Source organism: Schistocerca piceifrons, chromosome 3 (genome assembly GCF_021461385.2).
Source record: "Schistocerca piceifrons isolate TAMUIC-IGC-003096 chromosome 3, iqSchPice1.1, whole genome shotgun sequence".
Taxonomy (NCBI): Eukaryota; Metazoa; Arthropoda; class Insecta; order Orthoptera; family Acrididae; genus Schistocerca; species Schistocerca piceifrons.
Window position 1 is genome coordinate 869,569,828 of NC_060140.1, and position 13,758 is coordinate 869,583,585.

A 13,758-nucleotide genomic window follows, 5' to 3' on the forward strand; every position below is an offset into this window, starting at 1 on the left:
ATCAGAGTGTAGCTAAGTTATTAGAAACTGTAAAATGACTATACAAAGTTAGTTCAAAGAATAATAGCTTTTGAAACTAAACTCCAGTAAGAAAGGGGTTTTCTTGAAGTGAAATGTTCAGTTTAAAAAGTCTGTGCTTTAGTATCTAACTATTGTAGTACTGACATGTGTTCATTATGCAAAGCACTTTTCTAGTGCCCCCCTCCCCCTGGCCAAATTCTTTTCGCTTCATTGAAGTTATCTACTCGTCTTTTCCTCTTTTAAAAACCTAATGTATAAGGGTGTAAGCCAACATTCTTTAAGTGGAGTAATATTTATTTGAAGAACCAAATTAAACAGTAGCAAGAAAATAAGCAATACTGATACTTCTGCTTTTCCAATACTTCACTTTCATTGCCTGGATAGGCTGGCGACTATTAATAAAACCACCAAATAAACTTGGAAATGAGTTGTTCTAGCTTCAGTACAATGTTATTCATACTGCCTTTCTATCTAACCGCTGGGTAAGATCTTAAGAAAAGAAGGGAATAGTCTGATTTAAGTATCCATTAGATCCAACACACGGTCAAACCCTGTCAAAAGGGTGACTACATTGATTAGCTTTTCATATTAACGGGACTATCCTCCCATAGAGTACTTTATATGGAAACTAAACAAAAGTTTATTAAGAGGGTTATATGTGGCCACATAGAGACAGGTTTTCTGTTATTCACGTAAAAGCACACTAAATTACAATAGTAGTGGTAGGGTTACAAGTTCATGAAATTAGATCGACCCCAATTTTTGCAGTCTATATTTAATTCGTTTCAGTATTTCATATAGTGGTAGTTACATTCGTTTGATCTTCCAGGGCACCAAGTTTATTCGTCTTTACAAAACAAAATGTGTGGTACGCACAACTAACAATTTATATCCTTTATGTCAATATACAAAATCTGGTAGTTGTCTTCAGAATAGTTGGTGGTATTTGACAGGTATGATGTAAAACGATCGCTCATTATATATAATCTTTGTGTTTTGGTGTCTATTTCCATGCTGCTGACAAATTGTAGATGTTCATCATCTTGAACGATCAGGTGGAAGTTCTTACGATCGTGAGGCTTGCTCGTGTCCCAGCAGTAGATGGCCAATTCATCCAGAACAGGGAAGAATAGTAGCTGACCCTTCGGATCCACCGTCATTACTCCACTCTGTCCCGGTAATTCTCCTGGCAGATCAACCTGAAACAGATACATCAGTCTCGATTAGAAAGTTAGTATCAGATAACAGAAAAAGTTTTACCTGTATCACCCACTACTGAATTTCTGTAGTAATACCAAGGAACCACCCAACATTACTATTTGTATGGCATTTTTGGTTACACCACATTTTCCAAGATCATTAAGAGTATTTTCTTAAATGTGTCATTGGCTGAGTAAATAAATTCATAAATTGAATCCAGTACATTTTACACGACGGTTAATGTCCCACAGAAACGCAAGTAACTTCGGATGTGTTTCAAGTGAGAAAAAGCGCGTAAAAAACTTGTTAGATAGGATCAGCTGCTTTATAAGATTTTTCACTCACAGTATTGCTGTACTCATCAAAATGTCATCGCTCGGTGATTGTTATAAATAGCAGAAACACTTTGACATAATTTCCAATTGGTACAACGAGCGGCAGGCCTTCAATGCTTACAACAAAGAGAATGAATGTGACAGTATCTGATTCCAAGATTAGTAATGAATAACTAGATAAAGTCACACGTTAAAAATATTTGGTGGTAATACCAAGAAGCGGTACATATAGGGCCATTACGCAATTTCAATATTAAGTGAGGCGAATATAAAACGAATTTCTTGGAAAAGATCTATGAAAATTCAATGCATTAGTAAAGTAAATCACATTCAAGAAGCTACCGCCACTAAATCTAGAGTAGTGGTCCAGCTTTTGGAGTCCTTACAAAGTGAGCTTGAGAAAAGACTTCAATCGAGGATATAGACACTCGATGTTGAGATCGTTAACAGTTCGGTGTCGGCCACGTGAAAATGTGACAGAAATATTGGGGATGGAAGTGGTAATCCTGGAAGAGAGGCGATGTAGTCGTCGAGATCCACTGTTAGGTAAATGTAGAGAAGGTGTCGTGAATAATATCGTGGCTTTCCTTTGGACGATGACACTGACCACAACTCGCAGCCATAGAATGCCTAAAGATGAACTGAGCCGCACTACTCGCATAGGTGTAAAATTAAAAACAAAGATGGTATACTGCAGCATCGCGCTGATAAAAGAAACCCAATGGCCCTGCAAGTACATGAATGAGAGTTAATGTCTACAGTAACCACAGAATGAGTACAGTTTCCAGCAACTACGCGCTAGATTACTCTCGTTTACGTAACAGGTTTCCCATAAATTATAATGTTAAATTTGGTACTCTAAGATTTGACAAATGCGTCTAGAGATAGCAACCGTACGAGAAACTGAATGAAAAAACGCTATCATTGCTTAGGGCTTAAAAAAGCCAACGAATTCTTCATTTCGTGTTATGAATAAGACGGTAATTTGTCATTCTGCTAGTGACAACTAAGGTAAAATTAGTTCTTCTTTCACACCATGAATGAGAATTGAACTTTAAACATTCAGGAAATTACCAGTGCAAAGCATGAGTGGAATGGCTTCGCATAAAAGTGGATTTTTGTTTAATTAGTTTTTCATAGATGCTATGACACCAGTAACAACTGTACTGTTGCTGTAAATGGAAACACAGTTGCCAAGGAAAGCCGTGGTGTGAAACTTAGTACAGTTGACTTGTGCAGTTTAGCACCCGCGTCTTATAGTCTGTTTCACCGAGGTTCTCAGAAACTGAAGGATTCATATTCCAGAATCACGGCATCACACCAACACAAGTACTCGCTCCATGCGGAAGTTTTCACGTATTCTGCGACAGCGGAACCCATGTGACGTTACCTGCGTCTTGATGTCCAAAACATCCCCGTCGCATGCATCTCGGATGACCTGCTTGTCGACAACGCCCTGGATGTTGCTGGCGAACGCCTGGAAGTAGAGTTTCCCATCGCAGCTCTCGTCGGCCGTCACTCCATTTATGCCGTCCGGTAGGTAGTAGGCTGGACCTCCCGCCTTCGTGAAGAAGAAGCCGGGTTTGGGGTGGAAGTACTGGCTCTGCAGGTGTTTGGTGGTCCCTGTGGTGAGGTCCGTCACCGACAGTACGTTGCCTCTGGTATCGGAGCTGTAGGCCGTCAGGCACCCATCTGGGCACGCGTCCACCTGAATACAAACTCATGTCTGTGTATGTCCTTTAACACACTCGTTATCCGTGTTTGAAGTGAACACAGAGGTTAATTTAGACAACTCTCAATTGACTGGCATAAGAACGTACATAACTACCAGGAAAATAAATGTAAATCTCTTTCAGTTAAACAATGTGACTGCATCATCAAACAATTCCAAAAACTATATTTGTCTTTCATTTGAATGTCTATGTCTAATGAAGATTGACCATGGAGGTAGGTGAATCCTAATTCTCTCAATGACACAACCTCTCTCTTAACTATTCGGACCATAAGAGACCTTCTTCTACAAAAAATAGTGACCAGTTAAAAGAAACATACGAAAAGCTACTCAGCTGTATTACGGTTTATTCCATTTTTAAGACTTTGCTTAAATACAGCTAAGTTAGAGAACAGATTTGATGACGACAGTAATATAGAAATCTTTTACATGGCAGGTAGGGGCCATATTCCGAAGCAGTTCTCCCATGGAGTGGTGCCCCTGTCAGTTCACAGTTTTGCAGCACACTGGCCCAGTGCACAGAATCTGTTAGAGAATTCAGCCTCATCTACCAGCAAAGGCCCTAACGGTATCTGCAGCGCTCAAGATGGACTTCGATAGTGTGAAAATAAAGGAAGACTTTTTACTCAGTGAGTAATATGGGTACAAGGCTCGTCAGCACTCACTACTGGTGTAATGCTGCTACCGTTAGATGACTTTGGATGAGTTTTGTTGACTTAGGTTGCCCTTGCGAAACACAACTCCTAGTTGCCAGATGTAGAGTGAGTAAGAGAAACAAAATAAATCTTCTCTAGTCCTCCCTCATCCTCGTCCCCCTCACCACATACACACCACACACCACTTAGTCGCCTCTTGAGGACCAGAGTGGATTCTTGCCCTGCACATTTAATGCTTTTATGGGCCCATCAGTGTTCTCAGTATTTCTCCTCCAGCCTCTACGGTAAATTTACAAATTGAGAACATCCTGATGAATACCTAGGCGCCAAAGGTTCATGTGTTGAGGACATATACAACTCTCCTATGAAATTATTTTAAACTAAGGGAATTAGTAGCAACCAAGATGAGATGGTTTCTGTCAATAAGGGTAAAAAGTATACACTGCTTTCTTATGGTAGTAATCCTATTACCAATACTCAGGCTGCATCCTGTGCTATAAGGAATAATGCTCATATTGCTGCCTCTTCGTATGTCAAAAGGTCTTCCAGAGTTTACACACAATGTTATGGGATGCTGTATGCTATGGAAACATCGCGAATATGTAAGACAGATTACGGAAACTATAATTCCACAAGACTTATCATCTACAACCTTAGACAGACAACGTTGCCACTGAACTGGCTCGTTGGATTCATCACTGTTCTAATCATCGTGTCATTCAGGACTAAAGGACCATAATTCCCATGGTTGCTATGGCAGTCGTGTCAGTTGTGGAAGGTGTCGACTATTTATGTGCTATATTCACTTATTTACTTGTTCATGTATTTATTTAACCTGATCTGATTAAGGCCGTCAGACTGTATCTTTCATTGGACCAACAGTTTACTTACACAATACCTTCGTTACCTCATAGCTACCTAAGTAACATTAATTGTAATATGACAGTTAGTATTAAAGTGCTTTGAGTGTCTATAGTGGCAATGTGAGTAAATAATAAAGACTGTAATGATAATAGTAGTAACAATGATGATAATAACGATAGTAGCAGATATAAAAAGAATTTGTAGATGTCCAAAACAAAAGTTTCCTGATTTAGGGAGTCCTGGCGATTGAAAAAGTAAGGATTTATACCAACTCAGAAAAGTGGGAAAATTTGTTGAAAGATAGTTGTATAAGGAAGGGTAACGAGTGCATACAGCGACACTGGTGGTTATTATTGTTGCTTTAGTAGATATGTCAACTACTTCTGAAGCTGGAGAAGTTATTCAGATCTATAATATAATGTGGGATTTTATTTCAGAATGGGGATCCTGCTATTGAGAAGACGTCGACAAATTCGCTGGATGACGGAGTGGGACACAAAGGACTTAGCACTGTTGGAAACGCCTGCTTCTGCCATGTCCTTCAGACAAGAACGTTATTGTCAAACAAAGATATGAGGGACAGGGTACGTTGATAAGACAGTAGAGAAGGCAGAGGACATGGAAATCTCTGCACCTGTGCCCACACAGTCAGGGTAGCTGTGCATATGTTGCTGAAATATGATCAAAGAGTCGAACATCACAAATATAACAAACACAGGTATTCATAACCACTTACAGGCGCCCTGAGGTTTCCTCAGAAAGATCTTGCCGGATGACATCATTGTTCAATAATTCAGACTTTCCTCTTTCAATACTTTGTCCCAAAGGCTAAAAATGGTAGGGATTCCCGATATTTCGGGCTAATTAGCCTACAGTGAGTAACCAGTACTGCTTAGGTCTTGTATGGGTTGAACTATAAACGTGTATTCTGTTCCAATTTGGATAGTGCACACAGGTCGACATTGCGTTTCTCGACAACTTACTTCAGCGTCATTAATTTTATTCTTAGATACAACTTGAGGTTATCAGCATAAATGTGGTATTTGCAGTAAGACAAAACTGATGACACCTCAGTGGCATATTTGTTCAGTGGAAAGAGTACAGGTCCTAATATTGAACACTGGGGGGCGTGTGATACTTCCGGTCTCCATTGTTACTTTATGTTTGTGGACATGACGAATTGCTGGTGAGACGTAAAGTATGAGCGAAATATTTGCACTGCACTTTTCTACAAATTTAAGCTGCTCAGTGTGGCAAATAAAATATTGAAGTAGACTGTGTCAAAGGCTGTACTGAAGTCTGAGAAGCATGCGATTGTCGCCTCGTACTCATCCACAGCAAGCATCAAATACTCTATTACGTTTATTAGTCAGATGTCGTGCTGCGATGTTTACGGAAACTAGATTGGTATTCTTGTAGTAGGTTGTAGCAGGTTGTTGCAGTTATGCACTTTGTTAAATGGCCATTGAGAAAAATACGTTGTCAATCAGTTGTGTAGGAGAGCCGGCCCGGCTAGCCGTGCGGTCTAACGCACTGCTTTCCGAGCAAGAAGGCGTGCCGGTCCCCGGCACGAATAAGCCCGGCGGATTAGTGCCGGGATCCAGTGTGTCAGCAAGGCTGTGGATGGTTTTTAAGGCGGTTTTCCATCTGCCTCGGCGAATGCGGGCTGGTTACCCAGAGGGGGGGGGGGGGATCCACTGGGGGCCAAACCACTCAATAACCCTGTGTTCGGCGAGGGGCGACGGTGTGGTGAGTGGACTGCTGTAGCCTGTTGTGGGGTTCTGTACCACTGAGGGTTATGGGGGGGGGGGGACAAAGCCTCTCCATCGTTTCTAGGTCCCAAGTTCAATACGTACATACATACATACATATGTAGGAGAAATCCTCGGGGCGAATAAGTCATTTATGCTGATTGTATAAAATATAGCTCTTTTTTAATGCCTGCAGTGCGTTATTTTTTGGAAAGAGGGATACATTCCATACAATGTGCACGATGCTAAGGGGAGACTGGAAGTACCCTCACGTATACTTGGAATTGTAAACAACTGCCTGAAAAGAAAGCATTGAAACATTATTTAAATATTATAAGATCATGGCTGTTACTACTGTATTGAATGGAAATGAGTCATGGGCCACTAAAAGAACGTAGCAGTATGGAAATAATAAAGAATAATGAGATCACGAACCAAACGAAATGTATCATAAGTGGCATGACGATATTAGCAGGAAATATACTAAATGATTATCTCTCATGATCATTAGATACAAACCTAAAGGAAGATAAAATAAAGGAAACAACTGAAAAAGATTTCTTTTGACAATCTGTAGTTGTGCAAAATAGAATCAGACGTTGATAGTCAGCAACACTATCATAATTTTATAGTTAGTTCTCATACGGAGATTTAAGGTCATTTTTACATGTACTGTCTTTTCCAATAAGTACTCACCCATAAATAGGTGTACAATGCGTTGCAGGCTGCGTTCTGGATAACTGTGGAGTTGATGATCTCATCTTTTCGCAGGTCGAAGATAACAATTTTGGGTGGACACACGTTTTTGGGACTCGTTGTCAGGTCCAAAGCACCATTGTCGAGAGCGTATAGTGTATCGTCATCCGCCCACGTTTTCTGAAACAGTCAGTGAATGAACTCAAAGTTGAAACTATCGACGGCTGATGTGCGTACTAGAATCGTGGATTACTGCACAGAGGAAAATATTAATCTCCTTGCAAGTTTTTATATCTGGTCCTTACCTGGTATGTTGCATGCTATCTACTATTTAAGTAATCGTAATAGAAATGACAGAAGAAACAGTGACGAAGAACAGCTTTCATAAGTTACTGACTGAAATTACACGATTCAGAAATGAATGTGTGCCACTACTTACGATGAGAACGATAATCCAAATTAATTTTGACATAAAATACAACTACAACATCGCCAAAAGTAACAATAAACTGGACTTCTGTACCGATAGAAGTTAAAGTGTCCTACAATGTATTCAAGATAATGCTCGACAGCTGAAGCTGTGAAGCAATAACGAGCAGATTGGAATAAGCAGAAGATTATTTCATCATAGAGGGAAATGGTTTGACTGTTTATTTATTTAATTACACAAACATTTCACCAAGTAAAATTAAGGCCCCGCCTTTTGTATGCAATCAGATTTCTTTGAAGGTGGTATAACAATGTGTATATAACTAGTGATACTCACAATCTTAATATGATTAATAAAAATAAGGAAAATAGTTACAAAAATTAGATAATTATTGCAACATTCTCAGTTAGTATTATGGAAAAAGATTTTTGACACTGTAACGTTAGTGTAAAATGAACTAAATACTAACAACCAGATAGATAGGTCAGAAGCACTGGAAATGTTTATTGAGTACTAGCACTTTTTTCGGGATGAAAAAGAATAATAGAAGTTACATAGAAAAGATTCTGAAGAAAGAACATGATGAATGGAAGAAAAGGACACAGGTAACCAGATAAGAATGAAAACGCCAGGAAGACCTCAGCACAGAGACTGCTGATGTGCAGAGTACGAATGTACATGCCACGAGAGACTCACGGTCGTTCTGCTGACGTCCACCAGCTGGGTGCTGCAGTCTGTGATGGAGTCTTCCGTGGTGTGGTGGATTTCCAGGTTGGGGTACGGCTTCAGGAGCGAACTCTGCTCTCCGTCATAGGGGATGGTGCTCAGCGTTACCGGGATGCCACGACGGACAAGAGGGGTCGTGACAAATATGCGATTGCGCTGGTGATCGTCCACTGCGACAAGACGAACATAGGCAGTTCATATTGTGTATTATAATCAGACATCTAAATAGACATAACATTCGCTGCAAGTGCAACATGGCCATAAAGGCATCACACGATACTGAATTCACCCATAGCAGAGTACTAGCTAAAGCAAATCTACACCCAATACTTGCTTCCGCTTCTCCTTTTATCTCTAATTCTATGTTCTGATAGCGTCTGCTGTACTTTTGCGTACACGAATTAGACACAGTGTGTTAGCCTGAAGCAATTTAAACAGAAATGTTTAAAATACTTATAAAAAAACGGTGCTTATTTTATGATTTAATTGTATATCATTACAAATTGTTACTCACTTGTGTGGAGATAATTGACAGTTACAAGTTGTGACTCATTGACATTATCTGCAACATATACCCATTTGAGCATCCAACGTAACATAATATGCTAAATTATGCATCAATACGAGCAGCAACCTTACTTTCCTGTTTCACCAGTAAATGTCACAGTTACACGTATGTTATCTTTCTGGAGTTTTTCGTATTAACAATAATGATACACCTAAACCTAACGCTGCAGATCCCACAGGCGTCACTAATCGATCTCCTACTTGCTCCCTTACTGTCCCACTTTTTGTAGAAATTAGCACAGTAGAGTTACTGATCTTACTGTCTTTCGGCCACCTCCTTGGTTATGATCAGCATCATGCTATCAGCCTCATGCCATAACAAATATCGGATGATAAGAAGTAAGAGTAATGTGTTTCTAACTGGAATTCTTACTTGTTAAGTCGTATGCGAAAACCATTTTAGGGTCATAGCGCCCGCTGGCTATCATTTCCTTCTTCAACGTCCCATCGTCTCCGAAGTCGTATTCGAGCTCTTTGGCGGCCTTGATGGTGACGAGCAGCGACTCAGCGGAAGCGCCCTTGCTCCTCGTCCCTGGGGACGCCTTGCCGGTCCTGTGAGCCGCTCTGACACGACCGCCGTGCCTCGTGGCGTGGCTTGACCTGTGGTGAGCGTCACCAGCCGCGACCAGCAGCAGCACCAGCAACGCAAACTTCGACACGCGAGGTCCCATCTCGTACCTGTTTGTAAATATTTTGTAAATAAAATTCAGTACCCTATCAAAATTAACTAGATGAAAACGAGAAATCAGGGCGTCCCTAGATGCAAAGTATTGTCATTAGTCTTAGGAGATTGCATAGAACTTATAGAATTGGTTTTCGTGTCGATGTTTCAGTGATCTCTTGTTTTAATCTCCTTCATCAGCAGAAGTCCAGATGCTGCTAAATCTAATTTGCTTAAAGATTTTGTTATCCGAACGAGCGATCTAACGGGCACCAGTTGTTCTGTTAAGATAGATGGACTGTAATAATCCTTACGGTTAGGGGGTGGAGGGGGGGGAGGAGGGAACATTCGCCCCGTATTTACCATGTGGATTGCCGTACATGCACTAGAATGCCGTTCAGTAAAAGAGGCAGACTATCCGACCGGAACATTCATATAAAGTTGCAAAACATTACGCCATTCCTGAAAGGACCCGAGGGACGTTTACAGACCAAGGTCGTTTTTTATGCATTTCTCTTGATTTACATGTATTTTGAACTGATCAGTATAGTAAGTTGAATAGATATTTGTCCCGTTTTGTTAGTAAAATTTGTGCAGAGGGACGGTTTGTAGCTTTCGCAGTCACCTTTCTGCCATGGAAGGAAAATTTGGAAAGCTGGTTAGTAGTATGATGTGAATGTGCTAAAACGATAGTTGCATTTCTCTCATCATTTCTTGTTTTTAGTTGGGGTAATTTATTGTAGACACCTTGGGTTACTTGGATCTTGAAATTTTTTATTCCTTTTACAAAAACAGATCGCGTCGGCTTGATTGGATCAGTATGCACTGCTGCTTATGACCACACTGTTGCTCTAATAGCTTTTCGAAATTCACTATAAACGGTAAAAGTGTCCTCTGTTTCGACTCTTGTAACGTGAAAGTCTGAATGACTTCATAAGCGAGTTGTCTGGCCACAATAAGAGCAACAGACCCACTGACAGGTTTAAAGCTCACAGGTAAACATACAAACCACGACTGAGGTAGTTGTTTGCTTACATTTCACACAGTAAACGTTTGAAGGACATCTTTTCCTATTTCACAGTGTTTTCCGGCTGTATCATCTTGTTGACACTTGATTAAATTCTACTCCTGTTGTGTCGTAGAAGAACTGTTTGACGGCATTTTACGTTTTGTTGTTCCCGTAGAAAAGTAAATTCGTTGTCGTAATTGAGCAGCTACAAATGATGGAAGCTAATAGCATGCAGCAGATAATTACAACACAAAATAAGTTCTAATTTAGCAAAAGCCATACCTAAATAGTGTTCATTGTCCTCGATGTATTCGAGTTGAACTGTCTCAGGTGCCACTCAGGGTGTGGGTGTGGATGATAGATTTGAAGAAAATATATCCAAAACGACTGTTCGTACTTATTCCCTGTATATAGTTGCCACTGAGGCATTTAAAAGTGTGAAGTGCAGTTTGTCCCTTGTTTGTGTTGTTCAGTGTAACAACGAGATCGCGAGAATGAGTACTGCAGCGAGCCAATAATCTTATCACCGTGTTCCGTGAAGTAAGATGAAGCCACACTACTCAATACCACAGATAAATGTAAGATCCTCTCTGGAGTTGTATGGGGTAAAACAGCAGAGAACCAGACATTGTAAATGAGTGCAATATATGCCAGCAGGCGATGTAGAACGTATGTGCATGTGATCGACTTCAACCAAAATTTGTACATGTATTGCTTAGTATCCGGAAAGGAATACTGCAGGGGGGGGGGGGGGGGGGGAAGGGGATGAAAATCACCAACCTTCTATTGGGATGGAGGTGATAATAGGGTAATGGATAGAGAAGGGCTGAGGGGGTGGTTGAGAGAGATGAGAGATCACAGAGAGACGGCAGGGGAGAGACGTAATTAGCTACACGATGTTTTCTGGACTGTCATAATTGCACCACTATTTGGACTACCCCTGTCAGTATGGGCCAATCGTTTTGTGTACACCCACCACTTGACCTGTCCATGGAAAAATACACGATAATGGCTTGGTCTTGCCTCATGTACTTGGAAGTAAAAGTATGCAACTCAAGAAACGTACGACTTCTAATACTTACAAATATTAGTCTGCAAATGACGTAAGTACTGTTTTAATTGTGTTGAGGGCCATCCTCAGAAATATCCGCACTTACATGTTTTACACCCTGTATACGTATTGTGTCGCAGTGTTTTGCGACAGATCCCTCAGGGTGATAGATCGTGTCATGAGTACTTTTGTTAGGAACAAACTGCTACGTGACGTTTCCTAAAGCCATCGTTTCACTGAATTCGTGTGCTCTAACACGATCAAATTTCACGAACTAGCAGGGTCTACTAAGCACCTGTACTGCATATATCTGCGAACCATCTACGTCAGAGGATGGGTAGAGTGGTTCTGAACAAGCAAAACCATATTCAAGGGCCACATATGCTGTGAACGCATTTTCATAGCGCGAGACTGTACCCGTACATGCATTCTGTATGACGTATCCTTATGCATTTCTAGCGTACGGATGTTTGGTATCCTAAAGGCTCTCTGCATATTACTGCTACATACAACAGCGGTATATACGTAAGGCTCATTTCTTACAAATTGCATATTGATAACACGAGCTCGAGACCGTACACGTACGTGGATTCTGTCTAACGCATCCCTATTCATTTCTGGCGTACGGATGTTTGGTATCCTAAAGGCTCTGCATATTACTACCACATACAACAGCGGTATATACGTGAGGCTCAACTCTTACAAATTGCGTATTGATAACACGAAATTGTCTCTGAGCGGAGAAAGGTACATTAGAAGCTACGCCTACCCGCTTTCAGGCTGCGCAGAGGACTCGCATAAATGCAAAAAATATTGTCTGTAACAGACAACGTTTGTAGCAATAATTTTGAATTGACTCCTGTATATTCCCGTGTGCTTTCCAGAGTCCATTCCTCACTTCAGTCTCTCATTAACTTTTTTATTTATATCAGTTACGTACATAAGAAAATGCCATTTCGTGCGTTGGGTACAATAAAACATCTGTTGCTCTTATTGTGAAGGAAGGAGGTAGCTTATGGGAGTAAGCACCTAGGTACGGGAAACAAGAGACAATGAGGCTTTTCTCTATGAACAGTCAGTTGTTTCAAGAAAAAATTTCATACCAGCGCAGACCAACAAGCGATTACCAAAGTCGACGACTGTTATTCATTCTGTGTTAAATATTACACCTCAAAGAAAGGGACAGCGTAAATTTAAATGTCTGACTTTTACTGAGAAGCGATGTTTGTCATCACTAATTCTCAGGTGTTACCAATGCTTCTTAACACAGGTACTGTTGCAAGAAGTTTGTTTGAAACGAATACGTGTCCAGGTGTTAACGAACTGAAACGTTGAGAAAGGGAAATAGATGGTATTGCCACCATTATAACGCTAACAGTGTCCATAATAACTAACAGAAATCGACTACAAAAGCCACTTTGCTTACCTTAAATGTGGTCTGCGAGAATGTGAGGTGTGACAACTTCTGCAAGTACCTCCGTCTACGAAAGTTATATATACGCTCAATTCAGTAGTAACTGCAGCCGGTTTCCACATTATCAACTCGGGGAACGTCATTATGATTTATATTGTATTGTACTTCTATCAGCAACTTGTTCCTGCGTTGAAACGAAGGAAACAATAGAAGTAGATATGGAGTGTGTTGATAACTCGGCACAATGCTTAATTTCCATCCTAGGCGTTATTCTCGATGCTTCCATGGCATTCAGCAAGTTATACGTGACTCTAGGTGGTGGCAGATGGCTAGCACCCCAGGAAGCTCAGTCTTATTTGGGTGGTTTCAGGTCTAGCGAACCTGTAGCGCTTGGCCTGGTGTCCAGGTAGCGCACCTCATCCTCTCTAACTGTAAGATCACCGTGTGGTGAGGCGGTGCAACGTTGTCTATCATAGAGATTATTGTTTACCTTTCTGTATTTTAAGTATGGTGTAAACATCAGACTCTAGATGTGCTACTTTCTGATGGGAGGATGGCGGTTAAGGGAAAAGATCTGGAAATCATTCCTCACATGTCCCTCGCAGCACCATCCTGATTGTAGTCGCATATTAAATTAAAAACATT

At 40.7% G+C, this 13,758-nt stretch overlaps 1 protein-coding gene across 1 annotated transcript; it reads right to left on the reverse strand.

Annotated features, from left to right (window-relative positions):
• Positions 1–899: 899 nt before the first annotated feature.
• On the reverse strand, positions 900–13,161 carry LOC124789136 (protein yellow-like). Its single transcript, XM_047256428.1, has 6 exons — positions 13,126–13,161; positions 9,352–9,656; positions 8,382–8,581; positions 7,256–7,435; positions 2,947–3,264; positions 900–1,220 (listed from the first exon to the last, which is right to left on the reverse strand). Exons 2-6 carry the CDS (start codon positions 9,647–9,649, stop codon positions 900–902), a joined length of 1,317 nt encoding a protein of 438 aa, XP_047112384.1. The 5' UTR covers positions 9,650–9,656; positions 13,126–13,161.
• Positions 13,162–13,758: the final 597 nt, after the last annotated feature.